The sequence below is a fragment of the Erythrolamprus reginae genome, chromosome 3 (assembly GCF_031021105.1).
Source record: "Erythrolamprus reginae isolate rEryReg1 chromosome 3, rEryReg1.hap1, whole genome shotgun sequence".
NCBI lineage: Eukaryota > Metazoa > Chordata > Lepidosauria > Squamata > Dipsadidae > Erythrolamprus > Erythrolamprus reginae.
The window spans coordinates 70654417-70673783 of NC_091952.1; the positions used below are offsets into that span (position 1 = coordinate 70654417).

General features: G+C 42.7%; 1 protein-coding gene across 4 annotated transcripts in view; it reads right to left on the reverse strand.

The window, feature by feature from the left end:
* The window catches only part of EIF2B3 (eukaryotic translation initiation factor 2B subunit gamma), a 135604-nt gene that overhangs the window by 97269 nt on the left and 18968 nt on the right, over positions 1-19367 (reverse strand). For all 4 annotated transcript variants that reach the window (XM_070745800.1, XM_070745803.1, XM_070745801.1 and 1 more), the window contains exons 4-5: positions 5802-5961; positions 3333-3444 (exon numbers count right to left, since the gene is read on the reverse strand). In XM_070745800.1, the coding sequence (XP_070601901.1) occupies positions 3333-3444; positions 5802-5961 (272 nt within the window). The remainder of the gene's footprint in view (positions 1-3332; positions 3445-5801; positions 5962-19367) is intronic.

Consider the following 19367-nt stretch of genomic DNA (forward strand, 5'->3'; position numbering starts at 1 on the left):
CATAGGGGAAGGTTTGGTAGGGAAAGTTTGCCTATTTGCCGATGACTCTAAAGTGTGCAATAGGGTTGATATTCCTGGAGGGGTCTGTAATATGGTAAATGATTTAGCTTTACTAGATAAATGGTCAAAGCAATGGAAACTGCAGTTTAATGTTTCCAAATGTAAAATAATGCACTTGGGGAAAAGGAATCCTCAATCTGAGTATTGTATTGGCAGTTCTGTGTTAGCAAATACTTCAAAAGAAAAGGATTTAGGGGTAATGATTTCTGACAGTCTCAAAATGGGTGAACAGTGCAGTCAGGCGGTAGGGAAAGCAAGTAGGATGCTTGGCTGCATAGCTAGAGGTATAACAAGCAGGAAGAGGGAGATTATGATCCCGCTATATAGAATGCTGGTGAGACCACATTTGGAATACTGTGTTCAGTTCTGGAGACCTCACCTACAAAAAGATATTGACAAAATTGAACAGGTCCAAAGACGGGCTACAAGAATGGTGGAAGGTCTTAAGCATAAAACGTATCAGGAAAGACTTAATGAACTCAATCTGTATAGTCTGGAGGACAGAAGGAAAAGGGGGGACATGATCGAAACATTTAAATATATTAAAGGGTTAAATAAGGTTCAGGAGGGAAGTGTTTTTAAAAGGAAAGTGAACACAAGAACAAGGGGACACAATCTGAAGTTAGTTGGGGAAAGATCAAAAGCAACGTGAGAAAATATTATTTCACTGAAAGAGTAGTAGATCCTTGGAACAAACTTCCAGCAGACGTGGTAGATAAATCCACAGTAACTGAATTTAAACATGCCTGGGATAAACATATATCCATCCTAAGATAAAATACAGAAAATAGTATAAGGGCAGACTAGATGGACCATGAGGTCTTTTTCTGCCGTCAGACTTCTATGTTTCTATGTTTCTATGATTGTATCTTCCTAGGCACTTTAACTATGAGTTTAAGAAAACACTTGCATTTTCTTTCAGAACCAAACATTAAAAAGTTAAGAATTTTCTGAATCAATTTCAGCACCTGATGTTTATATGTTCATGTAGTTTGCAAAAGTACAAAAGTATCACATGAAGGCAATTGAATTTAGTTTCAGAAGCTAAGCATTTTTTAGATTCCAGTGATAAATAATATTTTAAATTGAATTAGGATTATCTAGTAAGGACCGATAGCCAAGAAATTAAGTTTTTACACAATTAAACAAAATTGTTGTTACTATTTCAATGTAGACAATTTTCTTCCCTGTGTAATATAAAATCTAATTCAATATATAGCTCCTTGCTCAGAGTCTACTAGGGACGGGCAAGCTATAAATATGGTAAAAGGAAGGGAAAAAATTGTTATTCCCCAAATCTGTATCCTTCAAAATATAATTATCCTAATCTCTTATTTCCAAATAATCACTAGAAAACATTTAGAATCATTCTTTTTTTTTAATGAACCAATTCCTACAGTAAAATAATTTTGAAAAGTCTGGTTCCATCTTCCTACCAGAATTTAAAGTAATATAAAACAAAGGGTTTTTTTCTCCCCAGTAGTGATGCCTAATTTTATTCTACAGGGAAGCTCAATTTGATCTACTTTGTTTGCTTAGCATCATTATGCTAATTTTTTAATTCATCATTTGGGAAGTTTTCATAAGCAGCATAAGCAATCATTCAACATATTTAATTCATTTTACCGTTACAGTCTGTTTCTTACTACAGTATTCCTGTTAGTGAATTTATTTCTTTGTTTGCTAAAAACAAAGTAAAATAGAGTCTGAGTTATATTTAAAATTACAGTGCCCCTATGCTGACATGTATACTGTAGTAGAAAGACGCCATTATTTTTGAAGCCTAAACTAAACCAAAAATTGGCTGTGTTGCTTGTTATACTTCTAATTTTAATTCTTGTAATCAAGTGGCAAGTTATTGATATCATAGTGATTCAAGTTTATATCCTAACCACCCAGGGTCAATTTAAGCTTAAGTGTTGAATAAAACACATACATACATACATACATACATACATACATACATACATACATACATACATGTACCCCATTTATTTAATCCTACTTGTCTATTCTATAAATCTATAATTTTATTTGCTTAGTAGTTTTATTTTATGTAATTCTATTTTATTTGGTTAGAAAAGGTTGGAAAAGAAAATGCCTAGAAAACGTTATTATTCCAATTAATGTTGCCAAGCAAACTGAATTTTGAACTTCACCATCTATGTTGCAGAGAATCTTGCTGCAAGATTAATATTCCATATTAATTGTAAAATCAGAATACAGTCGAGTAACACCATCTTTGAAAGGAGCATTAATGTAATGCCCTTTTAATAAATGTTTCACGGGCTCAGATTTTCATACTATCCTTGACACCAGGTTAAAAAATAGCAATAATAGATAAAATAATCAATGTACATGTATTGATATGGAAAATTCAGAAAATATTATTCTTATATTTACATATTGAGATATTCCAGTTTGTACTTTTTCTTATTTCCTCCTTACCAATTTCACTTTATCATTAAAAATTTGAAAACATGAAAATAAAATGATTCTACTGGCTTTCCACGTTAGTACTACTTGCAAAATGATGAAAAACAAAGATTTAAAAAACTGCAGTAAAAGGAACGATCAGTATAGTAGTTTATCTCCTATAGGAAAGAGTTAGAAGCTGGAGTGCACTGTTCACCCAATTTTCTCCTGGATAAACTGTGAACTAGCGATAGGAAATAAATAATTAAATTTTTCAATTTCACATTACAATTTTATGGTGTACAGTGTTCCCTCGATTTTCGCGGGGGATGCGTTCCGAGACCGCCGAATTTCCGCGAAGTAGAGATGCGGAAGTAAATACACTATTTTTGGCTATGAACAGTATCCCAAGCCTTCCCTTAACACTTTAAACCCATAAATTGCAATTTCCCATTCCTTTAGCAACCATTTAGATTATTACTCACCATGTTTATTTATTAAAGTTTATTAAAAAAATATTTATTAAAGGCAGACGAAAGTTTGGCGATGACATATGACGTCATCAGGTGGGGAAAACCAGGGTATAGGGAAAAAAACCACGAAGTATTTTTTAATTTTTTTGAAAAACCGTGGTATAGACTTTTCGCGAAGTTTGAACCCGCGAAAATCGAGGGAACACTGTATATTATTATGAATTAGCTTTGAAAAACACATGTAACAAAACGTAGATACTGGGTAAAATGGAAAATTTTGAAGATATGCAGCAGCTATCCTTCATCTCCATAATTACTTGTTTTCGGTATATTTCGTAAGACTGAAACTTATTAATTTGGAAAGAGGCAAAGTCCAAAGCTTACTTTTGAAGGATAGATCTCTTAATGACAATTTCTTCATCCAGATCTGCTTCATTGGCCATGAAAAGCAACCTCTTCTCTGAGTCATCTACTCCAATGAAGTCACGGTGTTCCACTGAAATAGGAAATCATAACATAACTTTTTTTTTTTCAATTCTTGCCTGTAACCTAGTTAGAGTATGGCTAGACATCTGAAAGAAAACACATGCAGGCGGCCCTCAACTTATGACCAGAATTGAAAATAAAACAAAGCAGTTGTTCAGTGAGTTGGCCCCTATTTTATGACCTTGTTTGCCACGACTGTTAAGTGAATCTCCACAGTGAAGTGAATAATATGGTTCTTCAGTGAATACAACTTTCCCCATTGACTTTGCTTGTCAGCAGCTGGTTTGGAAGGGAGCAAATAGGAATCACATGTGTAATGTACTGGGAGGCCACTAGGGGGCCACTCCAAGAGCAGGAACAATAGGAGCCCATGATTGGCTGATCTGGGTGGCAAATGATGAAAACCTGAGTAGACCATGCAGTTCACAGTTGTTCAGAGTTACTGAGTTATTAAAGTTATAGTGGAACAGCCTCGGAGTCTCCTCAGTAATTACACCCATCCACCACACTTTATTGCAACATGGCGTTTGGATGCTGCCACCATCATAATACATGCTGTTGTGGTTAGCTCTGGCCCAGCTCCTTCCCCAAGAACTGTGGATGTGGGGGAGACATCCACATGCTACAGGCCTGTTTGCCCCCCCCCGGTGGAATCTGCTGATGAAGGCTCCTCTGACAAAGAAGACATGAGTGACAGGGAGGAGGAGAGTGTGGCAGACAGCTCAGAAGGAGATCAATTATCTAGCTCCTCCTTGGATTCAGAACAAGAGTTAATGATACAGCCACGCATGAGGAGAGCGATGCATAGGCAACAACAACTGAGAGATTATTATCAAAGAAAATGAGGCCACCTGTGGTTGGGTGGGGCTGTGGTAATTAGTGAGGCTGCTATAAATAGCAGCCTGTGGGTTTGGCCATTGTGGAGGATTAGCTGATCGTTGTGTTTTGTGACTGCTTTACTGACTTTGACTTTTTGTGTGCTGATTTTTCCCCGCTTTGAAATTAAACCAGGGCAAACTGTGTTTCACTTTGTGAAAGAAGGACTGTGAATTGCCTCACAGCTGCAAGGTAAGTATCACAGAACTGATAAGGGACTTGTACAAATTACCAGTTTGTTTGGAGACCAGTGCTCTTTGCTATACCAAAAGAGGGCTTGGTTTAAGTGAATTTTCATTATAAAGAACATTGTTTTGAATTTTCAAACGTGTGTGTGTCTGAAATTTGTACCTGTGAATTTTTGGGAGGATTCTACCAAAGAGCCCAACAGAACAGATGCTGGTTGCTTAGCGCCTGAATTTTGATCCTGTGATTGTGGGGATGCTACATTAATCATAAGCGAAGTCATAAATCACTTTTTTATGCCACTGTAACTTTGAATGGTCACAAAATGAATGGTTGTAAGTTGAGGACTACTTGTATAAATGTCAACAAACGTTTCTCATCAAACCTGAAAGAATTTTCCTGAAAATTCTAGCAAGGGTGTTCCAATCATGGAGGAATGAAAGAAACAGCTCCAGGAGAGATCTTTTAGCTATGTGTGGCTGTAATTTGAAAGATACAGTATTTGTCTTGCCAGTTATCTGGGATTACTGTTTTCTTCTACTCACAAAAATCTTATTATTTTTGGCAAAGCTAACAAGTATTGAAAGACATGTTATTTCATATAATAATGATAATAATTAATAGCTAAGGTCTTGGACTCATGTAGAAATAAAGGGTAAATTTTCTAAAACAGATTTCAAAATCAAGGAATCATTTCTAAAAGAGACATTGCCAAGTTAATGAATACAAACAGGAGAACATAAACAGCAATTTCATTTAAGAAACTTATGTTTATTCTGCCTAAACAGACAGAATAGTGCTGGAATGCCACAAATAACAAATATTTTGAGTACATGTATTGTAAGGTTTACAAAGAAAATTGCATACTGAGTATTGTAGGAAGAGAGTTGTGTTAGTCTATGGTAGCCAAAATAAGACAGAATCTGGTAAATTCTTTTCAAACTAATAAATTTTTATTAAAGGCATAATTTTTTAAACCATGTATAGTCTATTTTGAGGTTCTGAGCGTGCATTTATACTTTTAGTATAAATCGAGCTGTTTCATTATTATTGCTAAGTAACCCAATATTTTGTGATTAGGAATAGAACTGCTGCTAGAATAAAACAGAAAAATGATAGAGTCTTATATTGGCAACATATGAATAGTAATTATAATAATTATATGGTCAACAGGAATTGGAAGAGAAACTGAAATATCACTTCATCTTACAGACAGTTTGTGAAAACTGTTACACTATGCAAAAACTACCAAACCTTGTGAAACTACCAGTGGTTCAAACTCCAGAATAAGACTCACTGAATTACCTAATTTTTTCTTTCCTTTTTGTCCAGGTCCGAGCTCTGTAGGTTCACAGGCTTTCTTCATTAACATGGAGAGTGTGGCATCGTGAGTTCGAAATAAATCTACTACTTCATGAAGAGCAACATCTGTAATTAGATCACAGCTCAGTACCAACACATCTGTCTGTCAAAACATAAAAGAAAAATATTGTTTTCTTATAAACATGTATATGCATTGTTCTGAAATATGAAGAAGAGTATACCCGGGGGCTTCTCAGGAAATACTGCTATATCTGTTAACATTCTACATCAGTGATGGAGAGCCTTTTTATCCTCGGGTGCCAAAAGAATACCTCCGAGACCGCCTCCTGCCGCACGAATCCCAGCGACCGATTAGGTCCCACAGAGTGGGCCTTCTCCGGGTCCCGTCAACTAAACAATGTTGACGGGACCGGCTCTCTGGAACCAACTCCCCCCGGAGATTAGAACTGCCCCTACTCTTCCTGCCTTCCGTAAACTCCTTAAAACCCACCTTTGCCGTCAGGCATGGGGGAATTGAAACATCTCCCCCTGGGCATGTTTAATTTATACATGGTATGCTTCTGTGTGTGTCTGTTAGTATATGGGTTTTTTTAAATCTTTAAATATTTTAATTAATTGGATTATTTATGATTTGTTGCACTTGTTGTGAGCCGCCCCGAGTCTTCTGAGAGGGGCGGCATACAAATCCAAATAATAAATAAATAAAAGAGCGTGTGTGCACGCTATTGCGTATGCATGAGTGCCCATACCCATAATTCAGTGCCTGGGGAGGGCAAAAACAGCTTCCCCCACAACCTGGAGGCCGGAAATGACCTGTTTCCCAATTTCTGGTGGGCCCAGTAGATTGTGTTTCACCCTCCCCAGGCTCCAAAGGCTTCCTTGGAGTCAGGGGAAGGGTAAAAAACGCCCTCCCCACCCCACCCCCCGGAGGCTCTCTGGAAGCCAAAAATGCCTTCCTAGAACCTCTGTGAGAGCCAAAAATCAACTGGCCGGCACACACATGCATGTTGGAGCTGAGCTAGGACAACGGCTCCTGTGCCAGCAGATATGGATCCGTGTGTCACCTGTGGCACTCGTGCCATAGGTTCACCATCACTTTTCTACATCATTCCTACGATAGTTTTTAACATTATTTTATAGTTATTATTTAGTTATTTCTCTCCTTCTTTCCTTCCTTCCTTCTTACCTCCCTATTTTATTTTATTTTATTATTTTATTTAAATTTTATTATTTTATTTTATTTTATATTTTATTTTATTTTATTTTTTATTTTATTTTTATTTTATTTTATTTTATTTTATTTATTTTATTTATTTATTATTATTATTTTATTTTATTTTATTTTATTTTATTTATTTTATTTTATTTTATTTTATTTTATTGCCACCCATCTTGCTGTGGACCTATTCTGGGGAGCTTACAACAGTAGAAAATTATAAAAATGTAAATTTAAAAATAGTAAAACAATTGAACAATAAAAATAAAAAGTAAAAGTACAACAATATGAATTAAAAGATGGGCATAGAAACATAGAAACATAGAAGTCTGACGGCAGAAAAAGACCTCAAGGTCCATCTATTCTGCCCTTATACTATTTTCTGTATTTTATCTTAGGATGGATATATGTTTATCCCAGGCATGTTTAAATTCAGTTACTGTGGATTTATCTACCACGTCTGCTGGAAGTTTGTTCCAAGGATCTACTACTCTTTCAGTAAAATAATATTTTCTCATGTTGCTTTTGATCTTTCCCCCAACTAACTTCAGATTGTGTCCCCTTGTTCTTGTGTTCACTTTCCTATTAAAAACACTTCCCTCCTGAACCTTATTTAACCCTTTAATATATTTAAATGTTTCGATCATGTCCCCCCTTTTCCTTCTGTCCTCCAGATATCTTCAAGTTGTCAAGGTTGGGAAACACTGTGATATAGGAAGGAGGAGGCCAATGCAATGATGTTTTTAAGAATGTCTACAAAGTAGGATGTAGCCACCTTCTAAATGCCTCAGCCTGCCCAGACAAACATTGCAAATATGCAAACAGTCCAAACTGCTCCAGCAAACTAAAATTTATAAACACATATTTCCAAAATATAAACTATGACATTTTTTGCACATTTGTACTGGGAAAATATCTGCAAAGTATGGGATATTCTGTTATTATCAACACTGAGGTTTCCTTTGCTAGGAAATTTCTTTAAAATATTAATTAAAAAGTGGGGGGGGGCTCTCACTATTCACAAAGGGCATGATATAAAATATTCTCTGCAAAACAGACATCCAGGTTTCTATCTCTGTATTGCCTTTATATTAATATGTATCTTGCAAGAGCCCTTTGTACATTTACAACGCTTGTAAGTTACATCTGTAAGGGGGCAGATATAATAATCTTGCAAGTGTTGTAAATATTCAACTCTGTTCCCTATGGATGCAATTTCATTCCACCTATTAAAAACCATGCTTTAGGTTACTTCTCCCTATAGGCTGCTTAGGGAGCCGTGGGCCTGTGAGAATGACAGAAATAAGAAACTGAGGCCAAAGCCACCTTCTTCAATCTCATATATTTGGTTTCAACTCTAGCAAGTCTTGACTGAGGTGGCCAAGCAAGCATACATGCTAGAGAATTCTAAAGCATCCAAGGCTAGATGTCTTAAATATAAATATATAAGTTTAATAAATGTATAATTTAATACATAATAATAATTACTGAGAGAATAACAATCAAACAAACAAACAAATGATGTTGGGGTAGCATTTCTCACCTCTACCTCTATCCCACATAAAAAGATGTATACTCTGAAGGGAAGGCAGAAATAAAGATGTCAGCCTTCTCAAGTAACCAGATTCAGCTAGTTTTATTTTATTATGAGTCTACATAGAGTAGAGGAGAGCAGAGGAGAATAGAGTAGAATAGAATAGAGAAGAATAGAATAGAATAGAATTCTTTATTGGTCAAGTGTGATTGGACACACAAGGAATTTGTCTTTGGTGCATATGCTTTAAGTGTACATAAAAGATACATTTGTCACGAATCATGAGGTACAACACTTAATGATTGTCATAGGGTGCAAATAAGCAATCAGGAAACAATCAATATTGATATAAATCGTAAGGATACAAGCAACAAGTTATAGTCATACAGTCATAAGTGGGAGGAGATGGGTGATAGGAACGATGAGATGACTAATAGTAACAGTGCAGTCTTAGTGAATAGTTTGACCGTGGTGAGGGACTTATTTGTTTAGCAGAGTGATGGTGTTCGGGGGGAAATCTATTCTTGTGTCTAGTTGTCTCGGTTTGCAGTGCTCTATAGCGCTGTTTTGAGGGTAAGAGTTGAAACGATTTATGTCCAGGATGCAAGGGGTCAGTAAATATTTTCACAGCCTGCTTACAGGTCCTCAATGGAAAGCAGGTTGGCAGTAATTGTTTTTTCTGCAGTTCATGAACAGACCTTTACAGGTTTGATAGTGCTAATCTCCTGCTGTCACTTTTGCAGCCTGAGAAGTTAGAGAGGTTCCTTTCTGAGTCTCTTTCTGTGCCCATTTATTTATTTTATTTATTTATTTTGTGCAATACACAATAATACACAATGAAGGTTATAGAGGATATAGTAGAGAAAAAATATGAGATATAGGAGAGACTATAGGAGGACGGGGGACGGAAGGCACTCTAGTGTGCTTATGTACACCCCTTACTGACCTCTTAGGAATCTGGAGAGGTCAACCGTGGATAGTCTAAGGGTAAAATGTTGGGGGTTAGGGGCTGATACTACAGAGTCCAGTAATGAGTTCCACGCTTCGACAACCTGATTACTAAAGTCATATTTTTTACAGTCAAGTTTGGAGCGGTTAATATTAAGCTTGAATCTGTTGTGTGCTCTTGTGTTGTTGTGGTTGAAGCTGAAGTCGTCTTTGACAGGCAGGACATTGCAGCATATTATCTTATGGGCAATACTTAGATCATGTTTAAGGCGTCGTAGATCTAAGCTTTCAAGACCCAGGATTGTAAGTCTAGTTTCGTAGGGTATTCTGTTACAGGTAGAGGAGTGAAGGGCTCTTCTGGTGAAGTATCTTTGGACATTTTCGAGGGTGTTAATGTCAGAAATGAGGTAAGGGTTCCAAACAGATGAGCTGAATTATGCAACTGTGGGCTATTGCCCTCTCTCATCTATCATTCCCTATTGTTGTGGTTAGCTCTGGCCCAGCTCCTGCCCCAAGGAATGTGCAGGTGGATGTGGGGAAATATCCACGTGCCGCAGGCCTGTTTTGCTCCCGATGGAATCTGCTGACGAAGCCTCCTCTGACCAAGGAAGTGTGAGTGACAGGGAAGAGGAGAGTTTGGCAGACAGCCCAGGAGGAGATCAATCATCTGTATCATCCTTGGATTCTGAACAAGAATTAATGACACATCCACGCATGCGTAGAGTGATGCATAGGAGACAACAACTGAAGGATTATTACAAGAGAAAATGAGGCCACCTGTGGTTGGGTGGAGCTGCTGTAATTAGTGCTACAGATAAAAGTGCAACCTGGTGTTTTAGCCTCATGGCAGTTTACCTGATTCATTGTTTGTCAAGATTGTGGTTTTTGTGCTGTTCAAGATTGTGTGTGGACTCTCTGGACTTCAGAATTGGACTCAATTTCCCAGTTATTGGGTGAGCAATTGGATTGCATTAACCTGTGCCTTGTGTGTACCAGAAAATCCCTTTGACATTTAAAAAGGGAGCTGTTTCTGTTTTTCTGTTTATAAAAACTTTTGGGTTTTCCTTTTATCGTGTGGTGTGTGTCTTCCTGGACTAATTACCCTGTAAATTACGGGTGGTTGAAACACGCCAGCAGAACACCTATGGGGCATCTTTTTCCCTTGTATCCTTATATCATTCCCACATACAGAAGCACACTAACCCATAAGTTCAAGACATTCAAGTGACAACCTGGTATTTTCATTTTAGAATTTTATAGTGTAGTGCCTACGGAGGGAGATCTGGTGAGATGGATTACAGTGAAGCAGCAGGAAGAAGGGAGCACATTCCAGAAACAGGAGGAGGGAAGCACAGCCCGGAACTAGGTAGAAGACAGAGGAAGAGAGTTAGAATTGCCACTCCCTAGAATCTCTCCGGTTATTCCACTAGAGTGGGAGTAGCAAAGGTTTAGTTTGTATTATGTGTAAGCAAATACAAAACTGAAGTGGGGCTGGATTATTCCCACATTCTTCCTAGGCTGAGCCTGATACATATGAATGCAATAGGAGAATAAGGAAAACAATTTCATTATCCCACACAATTTTTCAATTTTCATTATTTTAGCCTGTTCGCAAATACTGCATTGAGCCTGAAGGAGTGGGATAGGATAGGACATCAATGCACTGGATTCCTTCCTGCTCTGCAATTCTGTATTTTATATAAAGAATGTTTTTACATAGCACTATTTTTTTTTTGAAATTTTAAATGAAAGTAAAACACAGGAAAGAAAACTGGATAAAGGGTTGGTTTGCAAACTATTTCTTTTTCTAACTCTACTTCAAAATCATTTTTCAATGGAACAATTTTACAAGGTGATTTGTGTTATCTAAAGAGAATCAATTGTGTCATTTTTGCAGAGACACATTATAGCATGTTATTAACAAGATGATCAATGTTGCCAAAAATTGTTCCATTATTATTACCTTTCAAAACTTTTTTAGACATACATTAATTTTTCATATTGTGAAGTCACTAAAAATAAAATAAAAACAATGTATTTCATCTTAAACTATTACAGAAATTCTATACTAGTGATGCCGAACCTTTTTTCCCCTGGGTGCCGAAAGAGTGTGGGCGCATACTATCGCACATGCGCGAGTGCCCACACCCATAATTCAATGTCTGTCCTCAGGAGGCCCTCTGGAGGCTGGAAATGGCCTGTTTCCCAACTTCTGGTGGGCCCAGTAGGCTCGTGTTTTGCCCTCCCCATCCCCTAGGAAGCTCTCTGGAAGACAAAAACACCCTCCCAGAGCCTCTGTGTGAGCCAAAAATCAGCTGGCTGGCACACACATGCATGTTGGAGCTGAGCTAGGGCAACGGTTCGGGTGTCAGCAGATACGGCTCTGCACACCACCTATGGCACCCATGCCATAGGTTCGCCATCACTGTTCACAATAGACTATTCACAATTCACAATAGACCTCAAACAGGGATCATTCCTTTAGCTTCAGGCAAAATCCTGAGCCTATATTGCTTTAATAGAAGAATATGAATATTTATCTTTTTGAAAAGAGTACATCAGTCTGGAATGATAGTCATTGTCCTTCCCCTTCTCCTTCTCCCTACTACCACCATTACCAACCCACCATAAAATCTTCCAAAAATAATTTATCAATTTCACTAACTACTAAGTAATAATTTAATACTATTACAAAATTAACTAAACAGGCTAGGTCAGTGATGGCGAACCTTTTCAACACCAAATGTCAAAAAGGGAGCACTCATGCACATGTACAGCACTGAGTGCCAAAAAGGGAGTACTTCTTGCGTGTTTGTCTGGACCATGCCCAGAAAGAAGAGCTGCAAAGGGGGCATGTGCGCGCCGGAAGATTAAAAAGTCTTCTGGGTTCTGGTGCACATGCGGTGATCAGTTGGCTAGTGCACATGCTCACATTGTAAAATGGAAGAAAACACTCAGTTTCTGGCAATGCCCTACACCCAAAGCCCAGCTAATCATCACGTGTGCATGTGCACCACAAACGCAGAGGAGGTATGGGCGACACTGCACATGCCAGGCGAAATGGCTCCGCATGCCACTTTGGGCACATATCCAGCAATGGGTTAAGATGTAAAACTTAAAAAGAAAAGGAAATAAAGTACAAATGTTATCCCTTTTGTAACTAATTCACCTGCATGTAAAGCAGTTTTCAAAAATAGTATTTCAGAAAAACCGACAATGCATAAACATTTATCTATTTAATAGATAAATGTTTATGCATTGTCGGTTTTTCTGAAATACAAACCCAGGCGCCTGGTCGCCAGTGGCGCCTAGAAAATGTTGTCTGGCGCCTAGAAAATGTTGCCTGCTGTACTGTATGTATACAGTATATTTTTCCCGCCTTGTGTTTACGCCCAGAAATGGTACATCTTGGCTTCCGTAGCTCCGCCCATCAACCTCGGAGCGAGCTGCTTTCCCAGCGTCCCCTGCGCTTGCGTGCGTCTCTCCCTCCCCCCCTTGCCTCCATTCCGCCTCCTACTCGAACCCCTTCACTCCCCCCCACCGCACACAGACGCAGGGCCGCCGATAGACGGGTACTACTGGGACCGCTGTACCGGGCCCCGGGCAAATTGGGGCCCGCAGTCAGCGGCTCCTTGCACATGCCCAGTCTGTACCCTCCCTCTTGCCGGCTGCCTGCCCTTACCAGCAGCAGAGAGAGAAAGAGAGAGGTAGAGAAGGGCTTACAAGGGGGGTGGCGAAAGGAGGGTAATTATAATTTTATTTTATTATTAAGCGGGAAAGCGCCAAACCGAGACAAACGCGCGCCAGCCCTCGCCACGTGCGCGCCGTGGTGAGGCGACTGAGGAGATTTCCGCCGTCTGGGGGGGAAAGGCGCGGGCCCGACATGAGGAAACTCGAGGGAATTTTTTTTTTAATGACTTTAATCATAGACGGTGGACGAGCCCGGAGGGATGTGGTGGCTCGCCGGGATGTGCTTGTGGGTCGGCGGGGCTCTGGCATGGACGCCCGGGCAGCCGCGCAACCTCTACCGCCCCTTCAACTTGAGCTCCCTAGCGGCGCTCTCGGCTCCGTTCAAGACGGGCGCCGCCGGGACGTCGTTGGCGGAGTCTCCCGCTGCAGCGGCGGGCAACCGAGTGGAGAAACTCGGGCGTGCTTTCAAGCGGCAGGTGAGGCAGTTGCAAGAGAAGAGCGACCGCTTGGAGCTGGTCTTCCTGGTGGACGAGTCGTCGAGTGTGGGCCAGGCAAACTTCCTCAGCGAGCTGCTTCGTCAAGAAGCTGCTCTCCGACTTCCCGGTGGTGGCCACGGCGCTGGGGCCATGCGGGACCGCTTATCCAGGCGAGCGTGGACCAGCAAGCCGCCTTCCGCTCTCTCTCTTTCTCTCTCTGTTGCTGGCGTGGTGTATGAGAGAGAATAGGCGTTGATTGCTTACCTGAACGCCTCTTCTCGTACGGTGAGCGGGTACAGCAGTCACATGGGTTGCTCATGTCCAATCCGGTGGAACTGAGCCTAGTATTAAAAAAGCTTGCCGGATCCGCCCCTTCCCCAGAATTCGCGAATCCATAGACTAGGCTCAGTTGTGAAGCTCTGTAGTGTTCAACTCTCATTGTTAGAGGAAGAAAGATATAGAAAGGTAAAGAAGACACATACAAGGGCGGGAAGTGACTGCTGTACCCGCTCACCGTACGAGAAGAGGCGTTCAGGTAAGCAATCAACGCCTATTCTCCGTACTGAAGGAGCGGGTCCAGCAGTCACATGGGACATACCCAATAGATGGTCCCTAGGGTGGGATTAGCTTGCTATCGTGTGAGATAACGGATTGGAGTACCCTTCTGCCGAAGGCAGCGTCCGCTGAAGCGTAAGAATCAATCTTGTAGTGCCTGATGAAGGAATTTGGCGAGGCCCAAGTGGCTGCTTTGCAGACCTCCTCCAACGGGGCTTGAGTCGCCCAAGCGGCCGAGGTGGCTGCGCTCCTGGTGGAATGCGCTGTGATGTTCCTTGGAACTGAGAGGGAGGCCGACTCATAGGCCTTAGATATAGTCCCTCTGATCCAACGGCCTATTACTGTTGAAGACACTTTGGCCCCCATGACTCTGGGATGATAGGCTACAAAAAGTGCTTCTGACCTCCGAAAGGGTCCTGTGCGTTGGATATAGATTCTCAGCGCTCTGGTGAGATCCAGGGTGTGCCATCTAATTGCCAAGGGATGGTCTCGTTGGAGGCAGAAGGAAGGTAGGACAATATCCTGAGATCTGTGGAACATGGAACTGACCTTGGGTAAGAAGGTGGGGTCCAGTCGCAAGACTACCTTGTCCTGATGGAATTGGCAAAGGTCCTGCCTGATTGAGAGGGCAGCCAGCTCCGAAATGCGTCGGGCAGAGGTAATAGCCACCAGGAATGCTACCTTAAAGGATAGGTACCTGAGGGACGCCGATTTTAGGGGTTCGTATGGTGCCTGCGTGAGGGAATGGAGAACCCGAGGCAAATCCCAGGATGGGTACCTGTGGACCTTGGAAGGTCTGAGGTTGGCTATGCCCTTGAGGAATTCCTGAACTTCAGGGAAGGATCGGAGAGGCTGTCTGCGGGGACCTCCTAGGACAGATGAAATGGCTGCCAGATGACGCCGGAGGGTGCTGGTGGAAAGTCCTTTATGGAAGCCTTGCATAAGGAAGGAAATTATTCTGTGTATGGGGATGCACAGAGGGGAGAGACCTTCCTGTAGACACCACTGGTGAAACTTGGACCACGTGTGGTCGTAGATTCGATTGGTCGAACCCCTTCTGGCCTTTAAAATGACCTCCACTGAATCGGGGTCATGACCACGCAGTTCTAAATCTCTCCTGATAACAGCCAGGCGGTGAGGTGGAACCACTCCGGGTCTGGATGGAAAGAGGCCCCCTGCCGCAGCATATCCCCCGAAACGGGGAGTCGCCAAGGGTCCTGGACGGACAGCTGTTGGAGATCCGCGAACCAGGGCCGGCGGGGCCAGTGAGGGGCGATTAGGATTACTCGGGCCCTCTCGGTGAGGACCTTGTGAATCACGTCCGGGAGGATTGGAATTGGAGGAAATGCGTAGAGTAGGCCTGGAGGCCATGGACTCCGGAGGGCATTGATTGCTTCCGCTCCCGGGGATGGAAATCTGGAATAGAAGCGAGGGAGTTGGGCGTTCGCATTGGTCGCGAAGAGATCCAGGATTGGTAGGCCGAATCTGAGGGTGATTTGATGGAACAGGTCTTGATGGAGGTTCCACTCTCCTGGGTCTATCGTTGCCCGGGATAGCCAATCCGCCTGGACGTTGAGACTCCCCGAGATGTGATCGGCTAGGAGCGACTGGAGATGTTTTTCCGCCCAAAGGCCCAACTTGAGGGCCTCCCTCATGAGAGCCTTGGATCTCGTGCCCCCCTGTCTGCAAATATGGCTTTTCGTGGCAATGTTGTCGGTGAGAATGAGAACGTGCCGGTTGGGAATGCGAGGAGAGAAATGCTTCAGAGCCAGGGAAACGGCTCTTAACTCTAGCCAATTGATTGGCCTGGAAGCTTCCTCCGGGGACCACGTGCCCTGGGCTATCATCCCCTGGGCGTGGGCGCCCCATCCCGATAGACTGGCATCTGTGGTGATGACAAATTGATCCGGGCACCTGAACGGGGATCCTCTGTCCATGGCCGGAGACTTCCACCACTTGAAGGATCTGCGAACACTCAGTGGGATGACAATGCGTCGATTTGAGTTGCTGTGCCCTGATCTCTGAAAAGGTAACAGGAGCCACTGGAGTTCCCTAGCATGAAGGCGAGCCCAGGGAATGATGCCTATGCATGACACCATCTTCCCCAAAAGGGAAGATAGAGTGACTATGGAAACTGAAGAATTAGATAAAATGCTAGAAATTAACTCCACTATACTGAGTTTTCTCTCGGGAGAGAGAAAAACCTGGGAGGATTCTGAATCAATAATGGATCCCAGGTGAGAAATGGATGTGGAAGGATGGAGGTGGCTTTTATCAAAGTTGATGGAAAATCCATGGTCCTGAAGGACTGACATGGTGACAGAAAGGTCTGTTTTCACTTTCTCTAGGGAGTTCCCATGAATCAAAATATCATCAAGATAACATAAAATGTGGATGGGAAACGCCCTGATATAGGCCGCCAGGGACCCCAAGAGCTTTGTAAAGACCCGAGGGGCCGAGGAAAGGCCAAATGGCATCGCCCTATACTGGAAAAGCCTGCCTTGAAAGGAAAAACGTAAAAATTTTCTGTGGCATTTGGCTATAGGAATGTGAAGGTAGGCCTCAGTGAGGTCTAAGGAGACCATGAAATCTCCCGAGTGAATGGCGGCCAGAATAGAAGACAAGGAGTGCATCTTAAACTTCCTATATTTGATGAATAAATTTAGTTTCTTTAAATCCAAAATAGCTCTCCAACCTCCGGAGGACTTTGGAACCATAAATAGGATGGAGTAAAAACCTAGGCCCTTCTGACCGGAAGGGACCGGTTGAATGGCTCTGATGGACAATAGATGAGAAATGGCCTCCTCCATACGGTTACAATCTGAGGATGACCTGGGAGAAGGGCAGGAAATAAAACGTTTAGGGGGAGGAGAAATAAATTCTAAAAGAAGGCCTGTTTGAACAGTGTCAATGACCCAAGGGTCCTTGGAGGTGAGACGCCAATTAGAGGCGAAATGAGCTAGGCGACCCCCTATGGGAATAGAGGTAAGATTACCATCTAGGTTTTTTTGAAGCCCTGTTAGAGGAAGCTCCCCTTTGGAAGCGAAACCCTCTACCCCTGGAGTTCCTACTTTGGGAACGAAAGCGGGGGGAATACTGACCTGGAGATCTCTGGTAGGAAGCCGCTTGATCTTGCTGGCGCCCTGGGCGACGAAAGGACTGCATTTTGGTAGCCTTTTTTGTGGTTGGACCCAAAACTTTCTTCTTGTCCGTGGTTTCCGTGAGGAGTGGATCCAGAAGATCACCGAAGAGAAGGTCGCGCTTTAAGGGACCCTGGGATAACTGCCACTTTTGGCGAACTCCCGCTTGCCAAGGGCGAATCCATAGGAGTCTTCTTGCCGTAGTAGAAGCTGCAATAGACTTAGCAGAAAATCTAGTAGATTGCAAGGTGGCATCAGCCACGTACTGGGCAGCTGCAAAGACCTTGTTGAAGTCTTGTTGACCTCTCAAGTCATCGGGAGGAATATGCTGTTGAAGTTGGCGAAGCCACAGCAGCATGGCTCTGGAGAAAAAGGAAGCCGCTGCAGAGCTTTTAGTGGCCCAGGAATCAGCGGTGAATCCTCTTTTGAGCATTTGCTCAATGCGCTTGTCCTCTGGGCGGAGGACTTCCTCCGCCTCGCCTGGCACAGCCGCTGCCGAGTGAAGAATCTTGACAGGTTCATCCGGTTTGGGAAAGGATAGAAGCTCTTCATAGGAAGAGGAAAGTTTGTACAACTTTCTGTCCTTAGTGGAGGGATTAAGGCCAGAGGCTGGAAATTCCCACTGTTTGAGTAAAGCATCTTTAAACAACTTAGGCATAGGAATTACCCCGTTATCCTCCTGTTCCTCTGTGAAGTAAGGTAAATTCTCCTCCGGGGGATCAGTGGAAGTGGAGGCTTGTTTCTCCTGGGCCGCTAATCCCGTAGAAATTCTAGCTTTGAGGAGGAGAGATTTGAATAATTGAGAAGGAAAATAGTAATTGGAGGAGGAACCTTTATTTGGGATTCCTCATCATCTGATAGGCCTTGAAAAGCATCCTCATCATCCTCTATATCCTCATATTCATCCTGGGAGGAATCTGAATCATCCTGAACAGGAGCTCTGACCGCTGGGGGAGAACCCAAGGGGCGGGAGGAGCGAGAAGGAGGAAGAGGTAAGGGAAGCTCATTGATGGTGGAGAGTTTGGCATCAATGGCTTTGGACAACACAGCAAAAATAGACTGGAACTCAGGAGGTAAGCTGGAAATATCAGCAGAAATGGCAGAAGAATCCCTAAAGGCCTGGGAGGATCCTGGCTGGGGGGAATCTTCAATAATATCTGGTTCCTCTGGACCTATGCCCCATAGGTTAGGTTGGGGTCTGTCTAGGTTTGGCTCATCCAGAGATAACACAGGGACCCCAGAAGGAGGTAGACTAGAAGCCTCTGGGGGGTCTTGACTACTGATTACTTGGGCCTGCACTTTCAAACGTTTTGCTGATTTGTCATGGATTTTTTGTAGGGCTAGGTCCCTTCTCTTCTCGGCCCTGGTGACCTTGGTCGAGGGGCGGGCCCCTGGAGAAGAGGAGGAAGAGGCCTGGGGGATACTAGTAATTTCATCGCCTGTAGGCCTGGCCTCTCTGGGACCTTTAGTTGTGCCTCTCTTGGGAAAGGTAGCCATAGTCTGACAATTAACAGAAGACAAGGCTGAGCCAATAACTGAATAATAAGGAGAAGAATTTCAAGGACTTCCCAAGAGGAATGGATCCTGCTTCGAGGCCTCGAAGCTGCTGAAACTTGAGGACAATCTGGGCAAACCCAGAGTTCGTGCCCCCAAATCCAGCGGGGCCAGCCTCCCTAAACTTTATAATTAAGTAAACCAAGGCACTCTGGTTGGAGGCTTAGCCGGTGGAGAATTTAGCCTGGGACCCCCAAGGCCCGCTCCGGGATCCACGCGGTGGACTGAGGCCTACGCGGCTGGCAGGAGGCCAACACGAGAGGCCTAGATTTAAAAAGGGCGCGAAGGCCTTCGCGCCGAAAAAATCGCCCCGTAAATTTCTTAAAGGGGAAGCGATCGACTAAGTCCAGGAGACTAGAAGGCGTCTCACTCCGCAGGAGGTATTTCTTAAGCCCTTAAATATATTGTATACAATAAATAATCAATAATTCAATA